This window comes from Penaeus chinensis, chromosome 1, assembly GCF_019202785.1.
Source record: "Penaeus chinensis breed Huanghai No. 1 chromosome 1, ASM1920278v2, whole genome shotgun sequence".
NCBI classification, from domain to species: domain Eukaryota; kingdom Metazoa; phylum Arthropoda; class Malacostraca; order Decapoda; family Penaeidae; genus Penaeus; species Penaeus chinensis.
This window is the reverse complement of record NC_061819.1, coordinates 5,273,806-5,290,636: the sequence shown is the minus strand read 5'-3', so window position 1 is coordinate 5,290,636 and position 16,831 is coordinate 5,273,806. Positions and strand designations below refer to the sequence as shown.

At 47.5% G+C, this 16,831-nt stretch overlaps 1 protein-coding gene across 1 annotated transcript in view; it reads left to right on the top strand.

Annotated features, from left to right (window-relative positions):
• The first annotated feature begins 15,305 nt into the window (after positions 1 to 15,305).
• Positions 15,306 to 16,831, top strand: part of LOC125029619 (leucine-rich repeat extensin-like protein 5) — a 6,088-nt gene continuing 4,562 nt past the window's right edge. The window contains exon 1 of the mRNA XM_047619644.1: positions 15,306 to 15,440. Within this exon, the coding sequence (XP_047475600.1) occupies positions 15,306 to 15,440 (135 nt within the window). The remainder of the gene's footprint in view (positions 15,441 to 16,831) is intronic.

Here is a 16,831-nt window from a genome sequence, read left to right as displayed (position 1 = left end):
ATTTTGATGTGTTTTGGGGTGATAATTAGCATCATTTATATTAAGGAATGGAATATGAAAAAATGGCACACGCTTTCATGCTCACACACATGCAAACAACCACCCACCCACCCACCTACCTATACCCACCCACCTACCTATACCCACCCACCTACCTACCTATACCCACCCGCCCACCTACCTATACCCACCCGCCCACCTACCTATACCCACCCGCCCACCTACCTATACCCACCCGCCCACCTACCTATACCCACCCGCCCACCTACCTATACCCACCCGCCCACCTACCTATACCCACCCGCCCACCTACCTATACCCACCCGCCCACCTACCTATACCCACCCGCCCACCTACCTATACCCACCCGCCCACCTACCTATACCCACCCGCCCACCTACCTATACCCACCCGCCCACCTACCTATACCCACCCGCCCACCTACCTATACCCACCCGCCCACCTACCTATACCCACCCGCCCACCTACCTATACCCACCCGCCCACCTACCTATACCCACCCGCCCACCTACCTATACCCACCCGCCCACCTACCTATACCCACCCGCCCACCTACCTATACCCACCCACCTACCCACCTACCCACCTACCTACCTACCTACCTACCTACCTACCTACCACCTACCTACCCACCTACCTACCTACCCACCTACCCACCTACCCACCTACCTACCCACCTACCCACCTATACCTGCCCACACTCCCATACCCACCCACACACTCATACCCACCCACACACCCAATCACCTAACCACCCAAAACCCACACACCCACCCACTTGCCTACTCATACCCACACACCCACCCACACCCACCCATACCCACACATCCACCCACACCCACCCATACCCACACATCCACCCACACCCACCCATACCCACACACCCGCCCATACCCACACACCCGCCCATACCCACACACCCACCCATACCCACCCATACCCACCCATACCCACCCACCCACCCATCCATACCCACACACCCACACCAACCCACCCACCCACCCACCCACCCACCCACCCACCCACCCACCCACCCACCCACCCACCCACCCACCCACCCACACCCATCCACCCACCCACCCACACCCATCCACCCACCCACCCACACCCATCCACCCACCCACCCACACCCATCCACCCAAACACCCACACACCCACCAACACCCACCCATACCCACACACCCACCCACACCCACCCATACCCACCCACCCACCCATCCATACCCACACACCCACACCAACCCACCCACCCACCCACACACCCACCCACCCACCCACACCCATCCACCCACCCACCCACACCCATCCACCCACCCACCCACACCCATCCACCCACACCCATCCACCCAAACACCCACCCAAACACCCACTCACACCCATCCACCCAAACACCCACCCACACACCCACCCACACCCACACACCCACCCACACACCCACCCACACACCCACCCACACACCCACCCACACACCCACCCATACACCCACACACCCACCCACATACCCACACACCCACACACACACCCACCCACACCCACACACCCACCCACACACCCACCCACACCCACCCACACCCACCCACACCCACCCACACACCCACCCACCCACACACCCACCCACACACCCACACCCACCCACACACCCACCCACACACCCACCCACACCCACACCCACACCCACACACCCACCCAAACCCACACCCACCCACAACATCTGTGTGCATTGCCCAAAATACTACAGTGGTTAAGAAGGAAAGTAGGAAGGGAAAGGAAAAGGGAGGGGGGGAGAAGAAAGGGAACTTCAAGAAGAAAAGGGGGATATAGAGAAAGCGAGTGGAAGGGTTTTTAAAGAGGGAAGGGGGAAAGGAAGGTGAAGGAAGAAAAGGAAGTGGGAAGTGGGAAGTGGGAGATGGGGAGTGAATTTCAAGAAGATTTGGAAATTCTGTAGGTCCCGCTGGTTATCATTGTTCCATTAAATACTAGTATTTATTGATATTGGTATAAATGTTGTTGAGGATGATGTTATTACTATTGTTATTGTCATTGAGAAGAAGAAGGACAGACAGACAGACAGACAGACAGACAGACAGACAGACAGACAGACAGACAGACAGACAGACAGACAGACAGACAGACAGATAGACAGACAGAGAGACACAGACAGACACAGACAGACAGACATAGAGAGAAAGAGAGAGTGTGAGTGAGTGAGTGAGTGAGTGAGTGAGTGAGTGAGTGAGTGAGAAATAAGGAGAGAGAGAGAGAGTGAGTGAGTGGGTGGGTGAGAGGGAGAGTGGGTGGGTGAGAGGGAGAGTGGGTGGGTGAGAGGGAGAGTGGGTGGGTGAGAGGGAGAGTGGGTGGGTGAAAGGGAGAGTGAGTGGGTGAGAGAGAGAGAGAGTGGGTGAGAGAGAGAGAGAGTGGGTGAGAGAGAGAGAGAGTGGGTGAGAGAGAGAGAGAGTGGGTGAGAGAGAGAGAGTGGGTGAGAGAGAGAGAGTGGGTGAGAGAGAGATAGTGGGTGAGAGAGAGAGAGTGGGTGAGAGAGAGAGAGTGGGTGAGAGAGAGAGAGAGTGGGTGAGAGAGAGAGAGAGTGGGTGAGAGAGAGAGAGTGGGTGAGAGAGAGAGAGAGTGGGTGAGAGAGAGAGAGAGAGTGGGTGAGAGAGAGAGAGAGTGGGTGAGAGAGAGAGAGAGTGGGTGAGAGAGAGAGAGAATGGGTGAGAGAGAGAGAGAATGGGTGAGAGAGAGAGAGAGTGGGTGAGAGAGAGAGAGAGTGGGTGAGTGAGTGAGTGAGTGGGTGAGTGAGTGAGTGAGTGAGTGAGTGAGTGAGTGAGTGAGTGAGTGAGTGAGTGAGTGAGTGAGTGAGTGAGAAAGAAGGAGAGAGAGAGTTAGTGAGTGAGTGAGAAAGAAAGAAGAAGAAGAGAGAGAGAGAGTGAGTGAGTGAGAAAGAAGGAGAGAGAGAGAGTGAGTGAGAAAGAAGGAGAGTGTGTGTGTGTGAGTGAGTGAGTGAGTGAGTGAGTGAGTGAGTGAGTGAGTGAGTGAGTGAGTGAGTGAGTGAGTGAGTGAGAAATAAGGGGAGAGAGAGAAAGAGTGAGTGAGTAAGAAAAAAGTGAGTGAGAAAGGGGGAAAGAGAGATTGAATGAGAGAGTGAGAGAAATAGAATGAAGGACAAAGATAAAGATAAAGAAAGGAGGAGGAGAAGAAGGAGTGGGAGTGGGATAGGGAGTGCAAGGGGGGGGGGGTAGGGAACTTGTCAGCAATAAGCCAGTCCTAAGGCCATGCTTGATCAGTCACTGAGTGATGCAGCAATTAGGTGTACTTGTAGATATATGAAGGTGTGCGTGTGTTTGTTGCTTCTCTGAGTGGAAGCGAGTGTGTAGATGTGCTCCTGTGCAATTGGACTTTTGTATATGTGTAACCATGCATATCTGCTTGTGTGTGCAGGGGAGAGGTTGAGGTTGTTTGTGAATGTATTTACAGATAGACTTGAAATAATGCAAAAAAGATAAAATTAATTATAAGCCATTATTTCCTTTTATTATTGCAGTTGTGGGGGGCAAAGTTCAATAGAGAGGGAGAGAGGGGAAAGAATGGGAAGAAGAGGGAGAGTGGGAGTGGGAGTGGGAGTGGGAAGGAGAGGGAGATAGGGAGTGGGAATGGGAAGAAGAGGGAGAGAGGGGGTGGGAATGGGAAGAAGAAGGAGTGGGAGTGGGAGTGGGAAGGAGAGGGAGAGAGGGAGTGGGAGTGGGAGTGGGAAGGAGATGGAGAGAGGGAGTGGGAATGGGAAGAAGGAGTGGGAGTGGGAGTGGGAGTGGGAAGAAGAGGGAGAGGGAGAGGGAGTGGGAATGGGAAGAAAAGGGAGTGGGAGAGGGAGAGGGAGTGGGAGAGGGAGAGGGAGTGGGAGAGGGAGAGGGAGTGGGAGTGGGAAGGAGAGTGGGAAGGAGAGTGGGAAGGAGAGTGGGAAGGAGAAGGGGAAGGAGTGGGGGAAGGAGAGGGGGAAGGAGAGGGGGAAGGAGAGGGGGAGAGGGAGTGAGAAGGAGAGAGAGAGGGAGAGGGAGAGGGAGTGGGAGAGGGAGTGGGAGTGGGAGTGTTAGTGGGAAGGGGAAGGGGAGTGGGAAGGAGAGGGAATAGGGGTGGGAGGGAGGGGGAGAGTGGGAGTGGGAGCAAGAAGGAGAGGGAGAGCGGGAGCGGGAGTGGGAGTGGGAGTGGGAGTGGGAGTGGGAGTGGGGAAAAGATGAAGAGAGGAAGTAGGAATAGGAAGGAAGGGTAAAGAGGAAGTGGGAGTGGAAAGGCGAGAGAGAGAGAGGAAGTAGGAGGGAGAGGGAGAGAGGGAGAGAGGGAGAGAGGGAGAGGGAGAGAGGGAGAGGGAGAGAGGGAGAGAGGGAGAGGGAGAAGGAGAAGGAGAAGGAGAGAGAGGGAGAGAGAGAGAGAGAAGAGAGAGAGGGAGAGAGGAGAAGAGAGAGAGAGAGAAGAGAGAGGAGAGAGAGAGTGGGAAGGAGAGGGAAAGAGAGGGGAGGATGGGAAGGAGAGGGAGAGAGGGAGTGGGAAGGAGAGGGAAGAGAGGAGGGAAGGAGAGGGAGAAGGGAGTGGAGAAGGAGAGGGAGAGAGGAGTGGAAAGGAGAGGGAGAGAGGAGTGGGAGAAGGAGAAGGAGAGGAGTAGTGAAAGGAGAGAGGAAAAGGGAGTGGGAAGGAGAGGGAAAAGAGGGAGTGGAAAGGAGAGGGAGAGAGGGAGTGGAAAGGAGAGGGAGAGAAGGGAGTGGAGAAGGAAGGGAGAGAGGGGAGTGAAAGGAGAGGGAGTAGGGAGGGGAAAAGGAGAGGGAGAGAGGGATGGAAGGGAGAGGGAGGAGAGGGAGTGGAAAGGAGAGAGGGAGAAGAGAGGAGAAGGGAGGGGAGAGGAGGAGAAATGAGAGGGGGGGAGAGGAGGAGGGAAAGGAAGGGGGGGGAGAAAGGTAAAAGGGGGGATAGAAAAAAGGGAGGGAGAGAGAGAAAGGAGGAGAGAAGAAGGGGAGGAGAAGAGAAAGGGGGGAAGAGAAAGGGAATTTTTTTCCCAGCTGGCAAAGTTGGGTGTACCAAAACCCCCTTTGAAAATATTGACCATTTATTCTTTCATCCCAATATTTTGGTGGGGGCTACTTGCACTGGCCACGATAATTTTTATAAAATTAAGTTACCAAAATTTGGTTTCACAAATGTTTAAAATACCAAAAGAATTAATTACATAGGCCCACCTACCTAAACCGTTTACCCCCATTCTTAAATTTTAAAGAAAAAACAAATTAATAGTTCCTTTGTAATGTTACAATTATTACCCATCCTAATATTTTAACTTTAACCTGTTGAATCCAGATGCATTATTGCCTGCTCATAGACCAAGATCATGGGCATTAGGCTTGAGTGGAGGGACTTCCAGATATGTAGCTTGTAACCCTGGGTCCACAATGACACTCCCTGTGTGAACAAGGACACCTTCCTCCCCTTTGCAGTGTTGTTTATTTATCTATATAAACATTTTCCTAGGTCTCTATTTGTCCTTTCCCCTCCATGGAAGGAGTGTAAAAGACTTTTTTGTTGAGCAACTCTAAAAATGTTCTAGTCTACACCTCCTAGCAGAAAATGATACAATAAGTAACACTCTTTTTTGCCATTTTAAAGATCTTTTCATATATTTAATTTTATGTAATACACAGTCCCCCTTTAAACATTTGAAACTCCAAGGGCTGGTTCTCAAACTAGTCATGGTCTTCCACCCCATTTCCCCAGGGGGAAAAGGCCCCTTTCCCTAAATGCCCTTCAAGAGCTTGTCCAAACAGTGGATCATTCCGGTTCCCGGGCCCCTCGCGGGTTTTTCAAATGGCTTTTTTCCTGTCATCCAGGCCCTCAGCCAGATTTTTCCATGAGGGCCCTATCATGCCCCCCATGGCCCTTGGCCAAATATTTTTCATGACATTTCTCCCCACCTTATCCAAAAGGGGGAAAATGATGAGCTGGAGGCAATTATACAAAAACCATCCACTGATGCAGTGTACCCAGGCCCCCTAGGGAAAATAAAATAATATGTGACATAAGGGGGGGCAGAGCAATTAACTGCATTATAAATCTTTCTTCATTTGAGATTGGGATATAAGCTTGTTCAATTTTATTCTATTTTTTCATATCAAGGGAATTATGAGGGGGAAGAAAATTATTTGTGGATGGGAAAACTGTCATAGCTGTTTTACAGTAAAAGTATACACCTTTTTTTGGCAATTTGATGCCAAACAGCCCTTAAATCAAAGAGATAAATTCAATTTCCATTTTTTGAACTGTAATTAAAATTTTTTGCATTTTTAAAAAAAGTTTTATGATTAAATTATACTTTCCCTTTTTGGTTTTTTAGCTAGAAATGCACATTTTACTGTTTTTTTTACCAGCAAATGTTGTTTTAATGATTAAAAAAAAAAATTAAATTCTGCATAATTTTTTAAAAATGGTAATCAGCAACTTGGTAATTTAACTTAGAGAAAAAAAACCCCAAACCTAGAGTCTACACTTAATGTCCCAACTACATTCCTTTTTATGAGAAATTGATATGTTGATTGCTTCACAAGTTGGGGATAGCAATAGGATTGGATAATGTTGCTAGTTTAATCTTCGTCACTTATTGCATTTCCCCGCGATTTTTTACTCCCTGATCATTCTTTTTTAGCAATGTTTTTTCAGTGGTGCCCTTTGCCTTTCAGATGGTGGAACAACACTTCTGCTTCCGGTGGAATAACTACCGCACCAACATAACAGCGGAGTTTGAAACCTTGCGGGAGGGGGAGCACTTCGTGGATGTGACCTTGACATGGACGGGGCCCGCAGCTCCCAAAGGGCCCCCAAGGTCGTCCCTCAGCTGCACCCTTACTTAAGGGGCAATTTCGGTGAGTGAGAGGCTTTGAGTGTGCTGGAGAATTTTTTTTTTTTTTTTTTTTAAATTTTTTTTTTTTTATAGTTTTCCTTCTTTCTCGTCCTCCTCCTCCTCCTCCTCCTCCTCCTCCTCCTCCTTTTTGCCCCCCCCCCTTTTCCCCCCCTTTTTCCTTCCTTTTTTTTCCTTCCTTTTCCCCTTTTCCCCCTTTCCCTTTTTTTTCTTTTCTGCCTCTTTCCTGTTCCAGTTTTTTTTCTTCCTCTCCATTTCCTCCCTTTTGTTTCCTCTTTCCTCTTCCTCCTTTTCTTGTTCCACATCTTGCTCCTTTTCTTATTTCTCTTTCCTTCTCACTCCTTTTTCCCTGTGCCTTTTGTTCCCTTTTTCTCTTCCGTTATTTACTTCTTTATTTTCCTCTTCCTCCTTTTTTCTCTTCCTCATTTTTCCTCTTCCTCATTTTTCCTCTTCTCCTTTTTTCTTCTTTGTCTTTTCTTCTTCCCCCTTTTTTCTTCTTTGTCTTTTCTTCTTCCCCCTTTTTTCTCCCATTTTCCATCTTCCTCCTTTTCCCCCTATTCCCTCTTTTTCCCTCTTCCTCCATTTCTTTTGCCTCATCCTTTTTTCCCCTCTTCCTCCCTTTTTCCCAATGTCTTCTATTTTTCCTTTTCCTCCTTTTTTCCTCTTCCCCCTTTTCCTCTTCCACTTTTTTCCTCTTTAGTTTTCCTGCTTTATTCCCCTTCTTTTTCTCCCTTTCTCCTTTCCCCCTTATTTTTCCCCTCTTCCTCTATTCCCCCCTCTTCCTCCATTCCCCCCCTCTTCCTCCTTTCCCCCCTCTTCTTCCCCTTTCCTCCCTCTTCCTCCTTTTTCCACTCTTAACTTTTTCCTGTCTTCCTTCTTTTCTGCCTCATCCTCTTTTTCCCCTTCTTCCTCCTTTTTTTCCCCCTCTCTCTCTCTGTCCCCCCCTCTCTTTGTCCCTCTCTCCCTTGTCCTCCTCTCTTTGTCCCCCCCCTCTTGTCCCTCTCTCTCTCTCTCTCTCCTCTCTTCCTCTCTTCTCTCTCTCTCTCTCGTTCTTCTCCGTCTCTCTCTTCTCTCCTCTCTCTCGTCCTCTCTCTCTCTCTTTGTCCCTCTCTCTCTCTTGTCCCTCCTCTCTCATTCTTAAATCTTGTCCTCTCTCCCCTCTTGTCCCTCTCTCTCGTTCTCTCTCTGGTCCCCTCACTCTCTCCCTCTCTCTCTCTCGTCTCTCCTTCTCTGGCAATCCTCTCTCTCTCTCTCTCTTCTCTCTCAGATTCAACTCATCCTCTCTCTCTCTCTCTCTCTCTCTCTCTCCTGTCCCTCTCTCTCTCCTTCTTCTTGTCCCTTCTCCTCTCACTCCCTCTCTTCTCTCTCTCTCTCTCTCTCTCATCATCCCCTCTCTCTCTCTCTCTCTCTCGTCTCTGTCTCTTCCCTCTCTTCTCTCTCCTCTCTCTCCCTCTCTGTCCCTCTCGCTCTCCCCTTCTCATCTCCTCTCTCTCTCCTCTCTCTCTCCTCTCCTCTCTCTCTCACTCCTCTCTCTCTCTATCTCTCTCTCTCTCCTCTGTCCCTCTCTCCTCCACCGTTCTCTCCTCGTCTCGTCTCACTCTCTCTCTCTGTCTATCCCATCACTCTCTCTCTCTCTCTCTCTTCTCTCCTCACTCTAACTCTCTCTCTCTCCCCTCTCTCTCTTCCCTCTCTCTCTCTCCTCGTCCTCTCCTCTCATCTCCCTGTCCCTCTCTCCTCTCTCTCCTGTCCCTCCTCTCCTCTCTCTGTCCCCTCTCTCTCTCCTCCTCTCTCTCCTCTCTCTCTCTCCTCTTCCTCCCTCTCTCTCTGCCCCCCTCCTCTCTCGTCCTCTCTCCTCTCTCTCTCCTCTCCTCTCCTCACTCTGTCTCTCTCTCAATCTCTTAACCCCACTCTCTCTCTCTCATCTCACTCCCTCCTCTCTCTCTCTTGTCCTCTCTTCTCTGTCCCTCATCTCTCTCCTCCCTCTCTCTCTCTCCTCTCCGTCTCTCTCTCACTCTCCCTCCTGTCCCTCTCTCTCTCTTCCGCCTCTCTCCCTCGTCCACCTCTCTCTCCTCTCCCGCTCCCTCTCCTCCTCTCGTCTCCTCCTCTCTCCTCTCCCTGACTCCCCCCCTCTCCTCACACCTCCTCCTTTCTCTCCTCTCATCCCTCTCATCTCTTCTCTCCCCTCTTTTCACTCATCATCTCCTCTCTCTCTCTCCCTCACCTCTCTCTCTCTCTTCCCTCCTACTCTCTCTCTCTCTTCGTCCGCTCTCTCCTCTCTCTCTCTCTCGTCTCCCTCACTCTCTCCTCTCTGTCCCTCTCTCTCTCTCCTCATCCGTCCTCTCATCTCTCTCTCTCTCCCTCTCTCTCTCTCTCTCTCTCGTGTCCACTCTCTCTCTCTCTCTTCTCACTGTCCCTCTCTTCTCTCTCCCCTTTCTCTTCCCAGACTCTCTCACTCTCTCTCCTTCCTCTCTCTCTCTGTCCCTCTTTTCCTCAACCCTCTCCTCTCTCTCCTCTCCATCTCTCTCTCCTCCTCACCTCTCCTCTCTCTCTCTCTCTCTCCCTCTCATCTCTCCGCCTCCTCATCTCTCTCTCTCTCTCCATCTCTCTTCTCCTCTCTCTTGTCGCCTCTCTCTCTCTCTTCACTCTCTGTCCCTCCCATCTCTCTCACTCACTCTCTCTCTCTCTCTTCCTCTCTCTCTCCTCTCTCACATCTCTCATCTCTCGCTCTGTCCCCTCCTCTCTCTCTCTCCTCTCTTCCCCTCTCTCTCTCTCCTCTCTCTCTCTGTCACTCTCCTCTCTCCCTCATCTCCCCTCCCCCCTCATCTCCCTCTCTCCTCTCTCTCTCTCCTCTCGTCCTCTCCCCTCTCTCTCTTTCTTCCTCCATCCCCTCTCTCTCTCTCTTTCTTCCCCTCTCCCCCTCTCCCATCTCACTCTTCCTCATCCCCTCGACTCTCTCTCCTTCCAAGGAACTACTCACTCCCTTCAATACTCTCTTCTCCTTCTCTTCTCCAAGCCCTCTCTCCTCTCGTCTCAAGCTCCATCGCTACTCTCCTCCCGCCTCCTCGCATCTCACCGTTTCCCATCTCTGTCCCTCTCATCTCTCTCGACCTCCCTCTCTCGTCCCTCTCCCACCTCATCACTCTATCAAAACCCTCTCCTCATCACTCTACTGCTCCTTCTCACTCGTCTCTGTCCCCTCCCCTCAACAAGTACCGAGCTTCTCTCGAGTCCCACCTTCATCATCTCTCATCTCTCATCATCTCCCGGCTCCTCACAAAAACACTCATCACCCCGCACACCACCCTCTCTCACCCTCCACTTCCCGTAATCCGCTCAAACGCACACTACCCTCTCAAACGTCCAACTCACCTCCACATTAGTGAGAGTCTCACTGTCCCAACACGTCATCTCCAACTCGTCTCTCGACTCTGGTTTCCCTTTTTTCCACTCTCCAACTCCACACTCCCTCCTCCCTCTCATATCCGTCTCCTCATCCTCATCTCTCCTCGCACTCTCGGATCTACTGTCCCCTCTCTCCTCCCTCTCTCGTCTCCCCATCATCTCTGTCCCTCTCTCTCACTCTCTCTCTGTCCTCTCTTCCTCTCTCACCTCTCCGAAATCCTATCCTTCTCTCTCGTGTCCCTACCCTCTTCTCCCTCGAATCCGCCATTCACTCCTCCCATCGGTCTTCTCTTCTCCCTGCTCTCACTCACGCACATCACGCTCTCCTCACATCGTGCCTCTCAACTCTCTAACTCTCCCAATCCTCTTCAACCCCCTCATTTCACCTCCTCCTCTCCTACCTCCCCACCTCGTCTCCCTCATTCATCCTACTCTCTGTCCCTCGTCTCTCTCGTCCCCCCCCCCCTCCACGTCTCTCAATCTCTCTCTCATCGCTCAAGCTCTCTCACATCCATCTCCCCTCTCTCATCCCTCAACTCTTCCTCCACCACCATTCTCACTCCCTCCTCCCCTCTCTTGTGTCTCACGTCCAGCACATCTCTCTCCATCCCGATCCCAGTCTCTCTCTCTCCCTCGTTCTGCCCTCTCTCTCTCCACACACTTGTCAGACTCTCCTCCTCACCTACCTTCAATCCGGCTCCACCTCTCAATCATCTCCTCGTCCCTAACTCCTCCCTCTCCTCTCCATCATCACTCTCTCACTCTCTCTCTCTCCGCGCAAAGCATCCTCCTCTCACCGTCCATGACAACATCTCTCTCTCTCTCACCTCTCCAAGACAAGAAAGTAATCTTCCCATTCGATAGTCCTCTCATTTCACCCATCTCTCACGATTCTCGCAGCTACAAAACCGTGTTGTGTTGTGATTCCCCCCCCCCCTTCTCTCTCTCTCTCTCTCTCTCTCTTCTTCTCTCTTCATCTCTCTCTCTCTTCTCTCTCACTCCCCACTCCTTTCTCATCTTCTCTCAATCTCACTCTCTCTCTTCTCTCTTCACATCTCAACTCTCTCTCTCACTCTCTCTCCTCTCTCTCTCTCTTTCCCCTCTCTCTCTCTTCCTCTCTCTTTCTCTCTCTCTCTCTCTTCATTCTCTTTCTCTCTCTCTTTCTTTCTCTCATCTCCCTCACTCTCTCCTCTCTCTCACTCCCTCTCTCACCTCTCTCTCCCCTCTCTCTCTCTCTCTCTCTCTCTACTCCTCTTTCTCCTCATCTCTTCTCTCTTTTCTTTCTCTCTCTCTCTCTCTTTCTCTCTCTCTTCTCTTTCTCTCCCCCCCTCCCCCCTCTTTCTCTCTCCTCATTCCTCTCTCTCCTCTCTCTTCTCTCTCATCTCTCTCTTCCTTTCCCCTTCTCTCTCTCATCTCTCTTTCTCTCTCTCTCTCTCTCTTTCCCCTCTCTCTCTCTCCGTCCCCTCTCTCTCTCTCCTCTCTCCTTCTCTCGTCTCTCGCTCCTCTTCCTCTCTCTCTCACCTCTCCTCTCTCTCCTCTCTCTCTCTCTCTCTCTCACTCTCTTCCCTCTCTCTCTCTCTCTCTCCTCTCTCTCCCCTCATCTCCTCTCCTCCCTCACCTCCATCCTCTCCTCCTCTCCTCCTCTCTCCCACACTCCTCTCTGCTCTCCCTCCCTCCCTCCCTCCCTCCCTCCCCTTCCTCCCTCTCCCTCTCCTCCCTCTCTCTCCCTCTGTCTCCCTCTCATCCCCCTCCCTCTCCCTCTCACTCTTCTTCTCCTCTACCCTCTCACTCTCTCTCCCTCTCCCTCTCCCTTTTCCTCCCTCTCCTCCCTCTCCTCTCCTCTCCCTCTCCTCTCCCTTTCCCTTCCCTTCCCTGCCCTTCCTCTTACTCTCCCTCCCCTCTCCCTTTTCTCTCCCCGCCCCTCCCCCCCTCACTCTCCCTCCCCTCCTCCCCCCCTCCCTCTCCCCCCCCTCCCCCTCTCTCCCTCTCTCTCTCTCCCTTTCTCTTCCTCCCCCTTTCTTTTCCCCTCCCTCTCCCTCCCCTTTTTCCCTCCCCTTTCCCTCTCCCTCTCCTTCTTCCCTCCCCTCCTTCCCCCCCTTCCCCATCCTCTCCCTTTTCCCTTCATCTCCCTCTCTCTCTCCTCTCTCTCTCCCTCTCTTTTTCCCTCCCCTCTCTTTTCCCCCTCTTTCCCCCTTCCTTTTCACTGTCTTCTTTTTCCCCTCTTTTTCTTCCTTCTGTCTGCCCCTGTCCCTCTCTCCTCTCCTCTTCCCTCTCCCTCTCCCTCCTCTCCTCCCTCTCTCTTTTCTCTCTCCCTCTCTTTCTCTTTCTCGCTCTTCTCTCCTCTCTCTCTCCTCTCCCGTGTTTTTCCCTCTCCTCTCCCACCCCCTCTCTCCCCCTTTTCCCCCTCTTCCCCTTCTCTTCCCCTCTCTTCTCTCTCTCTCTCCTCTCCCCCCCCCCCTCTCTCTTCCTCTCTTCGTCCTCTCTCTTTTCTGTTCGCCCTCTGCTCTCGCTCTCTTCTCTCTTCTCTTCTTCTCTTTTCTTCCGTCTCTCTCACTCTCCCTCCTTTTCTCTCTCTTCTCGTCTCTTTTCTCTTCTCTCTCTCTCTCTCCCCCTCTCTCTCTCTCTCTCTCTCTCTCTCTTGTATGTATATATATATAAGTAAGTGTATATATATATGTATTAACCCAGTGCCACTAGTGAAAATGAATAAAAAATGGGGATAATGTTGTGCTCATTTACTATATAATTGTGAAATGTCTTTGCACATAGATGGCTCTGCTAGTGCTTAGCCATAAAGGAGTCAATTAGTAGACCTTGTGATCATACGTGATTTCACCTTTTCTTGAAGTGGCAGGAAGAACATAACATTAAAATAGTAAAACATATAAACATTATAATTACTATAATGTGATAAACAGTAGTAACAGCAAAATAAGGTAACGTAAACTGTTTCCGTGAATCAAGGAACAGTAAACAGGCGAGACAGGCAGTACTTATAACTGGCTCATTGGTGACTTAGTAGAAGTGTAGCCATCTTTGTGTAAAAACAGTTAACCCATTGGCACCAGGGAAAATGAATAAAAAAAGGGGGAAAATGCTGTGCTCATTTTTATATTTTTTTGTGAAATGTCTCTACACATAGATGGCTCTGCATTACCTGATTTTACCTTTCCTTGAATTGGCGGGAAAATGTATTTTTTTATTAGTGCTATGAATATAGATAGTCTTATTTTTATTATAAACACTATAGTTACTATAATGTTATAAACATTAGTAATAGCAAAATAAGATAATGTAAAATATTTTCGTAAATCAATGAAAAGTGTGAATGGGGGGAGATAGGAAGTACTTGTAATTGGCTCATTGGTGATTTAGTACAAGTGTAGGCATCTATGTGTAAAAACAATTAAACAAGTAAACTCAGAGTGGGGATGGCATAGACATGTGACAAGGCCGTCGCGAATGGGTTAAACAAGTAAACTCACAGTGGGCATGGCATGTACACACATGCCATGCCCGTTGGCATTGGGTTAATATGTGTGAATGTACATTTATAAATTATGTATGTATATATATGTATACATATATTTATGTTTAAATATATGTATGTCTGTATGTATGTATATATACATGTATGTAAATATATATAGATGTATATAAAGATGTATGTATGTATACATGTATACATATATATGTATGTATAACAATCCTCCCTGACCTGGCCTCGAACCTAAGTCACTCCGGGTATGAGACCGGAGGGCCAGGACTTTAGTACTGGCCCTCCGGTCTCATACCCTGAGTGACCTAGGTTCGAGGACAGGTCAGGGAGGACTGTTATTCATCTATATCAATGCGGTATTGCATTATTCCATCTTTCATATATATGTATGTATGAACATGTGTGTATATATATATATATGTATGTATGTATATTTGTATATATGTATGTATGTATATTGTATGTATATATATATCTATCAATATATATGTATGAAATCAGTATGTCAGTATATATATGGATGTGTATATATATTTTTGTATATATATTTATGTATATATATTTATGTATATATATTTATGTATATTTACATAAGTATGTTTGTTTATATATATATATATATATATATATATCCTTACATATGTATATATATTTACATATGTATATGTATTTACACATGTATATATATTTATATATGTATGTAAATCTATATATGTATATAATCGTATATATAATATATTTATATATATACACATTTATATGTATATGTATATATGCATGTATATATTATGTCTTTGTATATGCAAGGATATGTGTATATATGTATATGTATGTGTATGTGTATGTATATGTATATATCCATATGTATATGTGTATATAGATTTGTATATATGTATATACATGTTTATGTATATCAATATATTTATACATATACACATCTATATATATTTATATATGTATATATATTATATATGTACATATATTTATATATGGATATATAGATATGTTTATATGTAGATATATTTTTATGCATGTATATATATATGTATATGTATATATGCATGTATATGTATATATGTATGTACATATATATATGTATATATACATATATGTATGTACCTGTATATATATGTATTTGTGTATGATGTAAATTCTTATATGTATATGTATACCTGTGTGTGTGTGTGTGTGCGTGTGCGTGTGCGTGTGTGTGTGCGTGTGCGTGTGCGTGTGCTTGTGCGTGTGCGTGTGCTTGTGCGTGTGCGTGTGAGTCAAGTTCGCGCGCCTGCATATGCGTGCCCCTGCGTATGGACTTGTGTCTTTGTGCATGCACCTGTGTGGGTGCCTATGGAATTGTGGGTGCATTTGTTTGTGTTTGTCAATCAGTTTGATGTGTTTTGCAGATGCAAACCATTTGACCTTTTCCTTGTTCTTTTCTAGGGGAATCCATGCACGCATCCGATCATAATTCTACGTGACGTGGCATATACACACATGAGGAGCTTACTGGAGTTCATGTATGCAGGGGAAGTGAACATTTCACAAGTTCAGCTGGGTGCCTTCTTACACACTGCCGAAGCCCTTAAGATCAGGGGCCTGGCCGAGTCCTCTGATGAGCGCAAAGAACAGGTGAGATTATGATTTGTGTAGTTATGGAAAGAGGCAGGTCCTGGATTAGGGTAGTAGGATTGGGTTCTGATACCAGTCAGCAATTAACTCTTGCAGCAGATCTGCTGGTATGTGAAACATTCATTCATATATTCATTCATTCATTCATTCATAAACATAGAGAATACAGTTGTTGCCCAGGAAACCCAGGACCAGTCTCACATCTGTCTGGCTGATATAATTAGAAAATTAAAAACTTTGGTTTGTCATTGGCATCAAATTGTCATTGTATTCATGAGGTTAACAGGTATATGAAGGCAGAAAAAAGTATAAACTTGATTTTTAGGAATTTGTTCTCTCTCTCTCTCTCTCTCTCTCTCTCTCTCTCTCTCTCTCTCTCTCTCTCTCTCTCTCTCTCTCTCTCTCTCTCTCTCTCTCTCTCTCTCTCTCTCCCTCCCTCCCTCCCCCCCCACTACTTTCATAAATCTGTTATTGTCAATAAAATATTTTTAACAGATTTCTCCATAACTTGCATCTTAAATTTTTCCTCCAGTAAAATGTATTCATAAAACTATATTTTTGGGAGAACTTCACCCCCATTTGGGTACCACAGAAAATGAGATGCAAAATATGGGCAGTAGTAATACTAGACGAACTATTTGATATTCAGGGAAATCTCTGAGACTAGTTATTTGTTTTTAGGCCTAATAAGAATATCCTAAGGCTGTTCCCCATCATCACGACAGGAGAGCCTTGTTATGGCGAAAGTGTTTTAGAGTGGGTATATGCAGGGATAGATGGATATAAACTCTGATGGGAGTGGTGGGGATAGTGGTATTTTAGGGCAGAGGTGCTTTAGGGTAGGGATGTGGTAACGATAACGGTGCAGGGGATGGATTTTGGGTTTGTTTAACCCCTAAGGGATGGCAAAGTTCATTGCTCTATATATATAGGATGGGGAAAATGTTTTTATTTTATATATATATTATTTTATTTATCCTTTTTTTCTTCTTCTTTTTTTTTTTTTTTTTGGTTGGTCTTAATACAAGGTTGTTTCTGATCAGATTGTTTTTGTTTTGATTTCTGATATGGCAGATTTAGATATTTTGTTGTAGCTTTTAGAATTTTGCTTCAGTAGGTGTGAAATACCTGAAAATGACAGTGCCATAAATTTTTCTCTAGGGATAAGCAGTTTTCAAGCCAGCCAAGTGCTACTCAATACTGTTGATGTATCTTGAAACTTTTCACTAATCTCCCACCAGGTGCACATGTCACATGACATTCATTCATTAACAGTTTGTTTATTTACTACTACTACTACTACTACTACTACTACTGCTACTATTACTACTACTTCTTGTTCTACACCTCCTTCTCCTACTACTCCTGCGTCTTTGTCTTCGTTTTCGTCT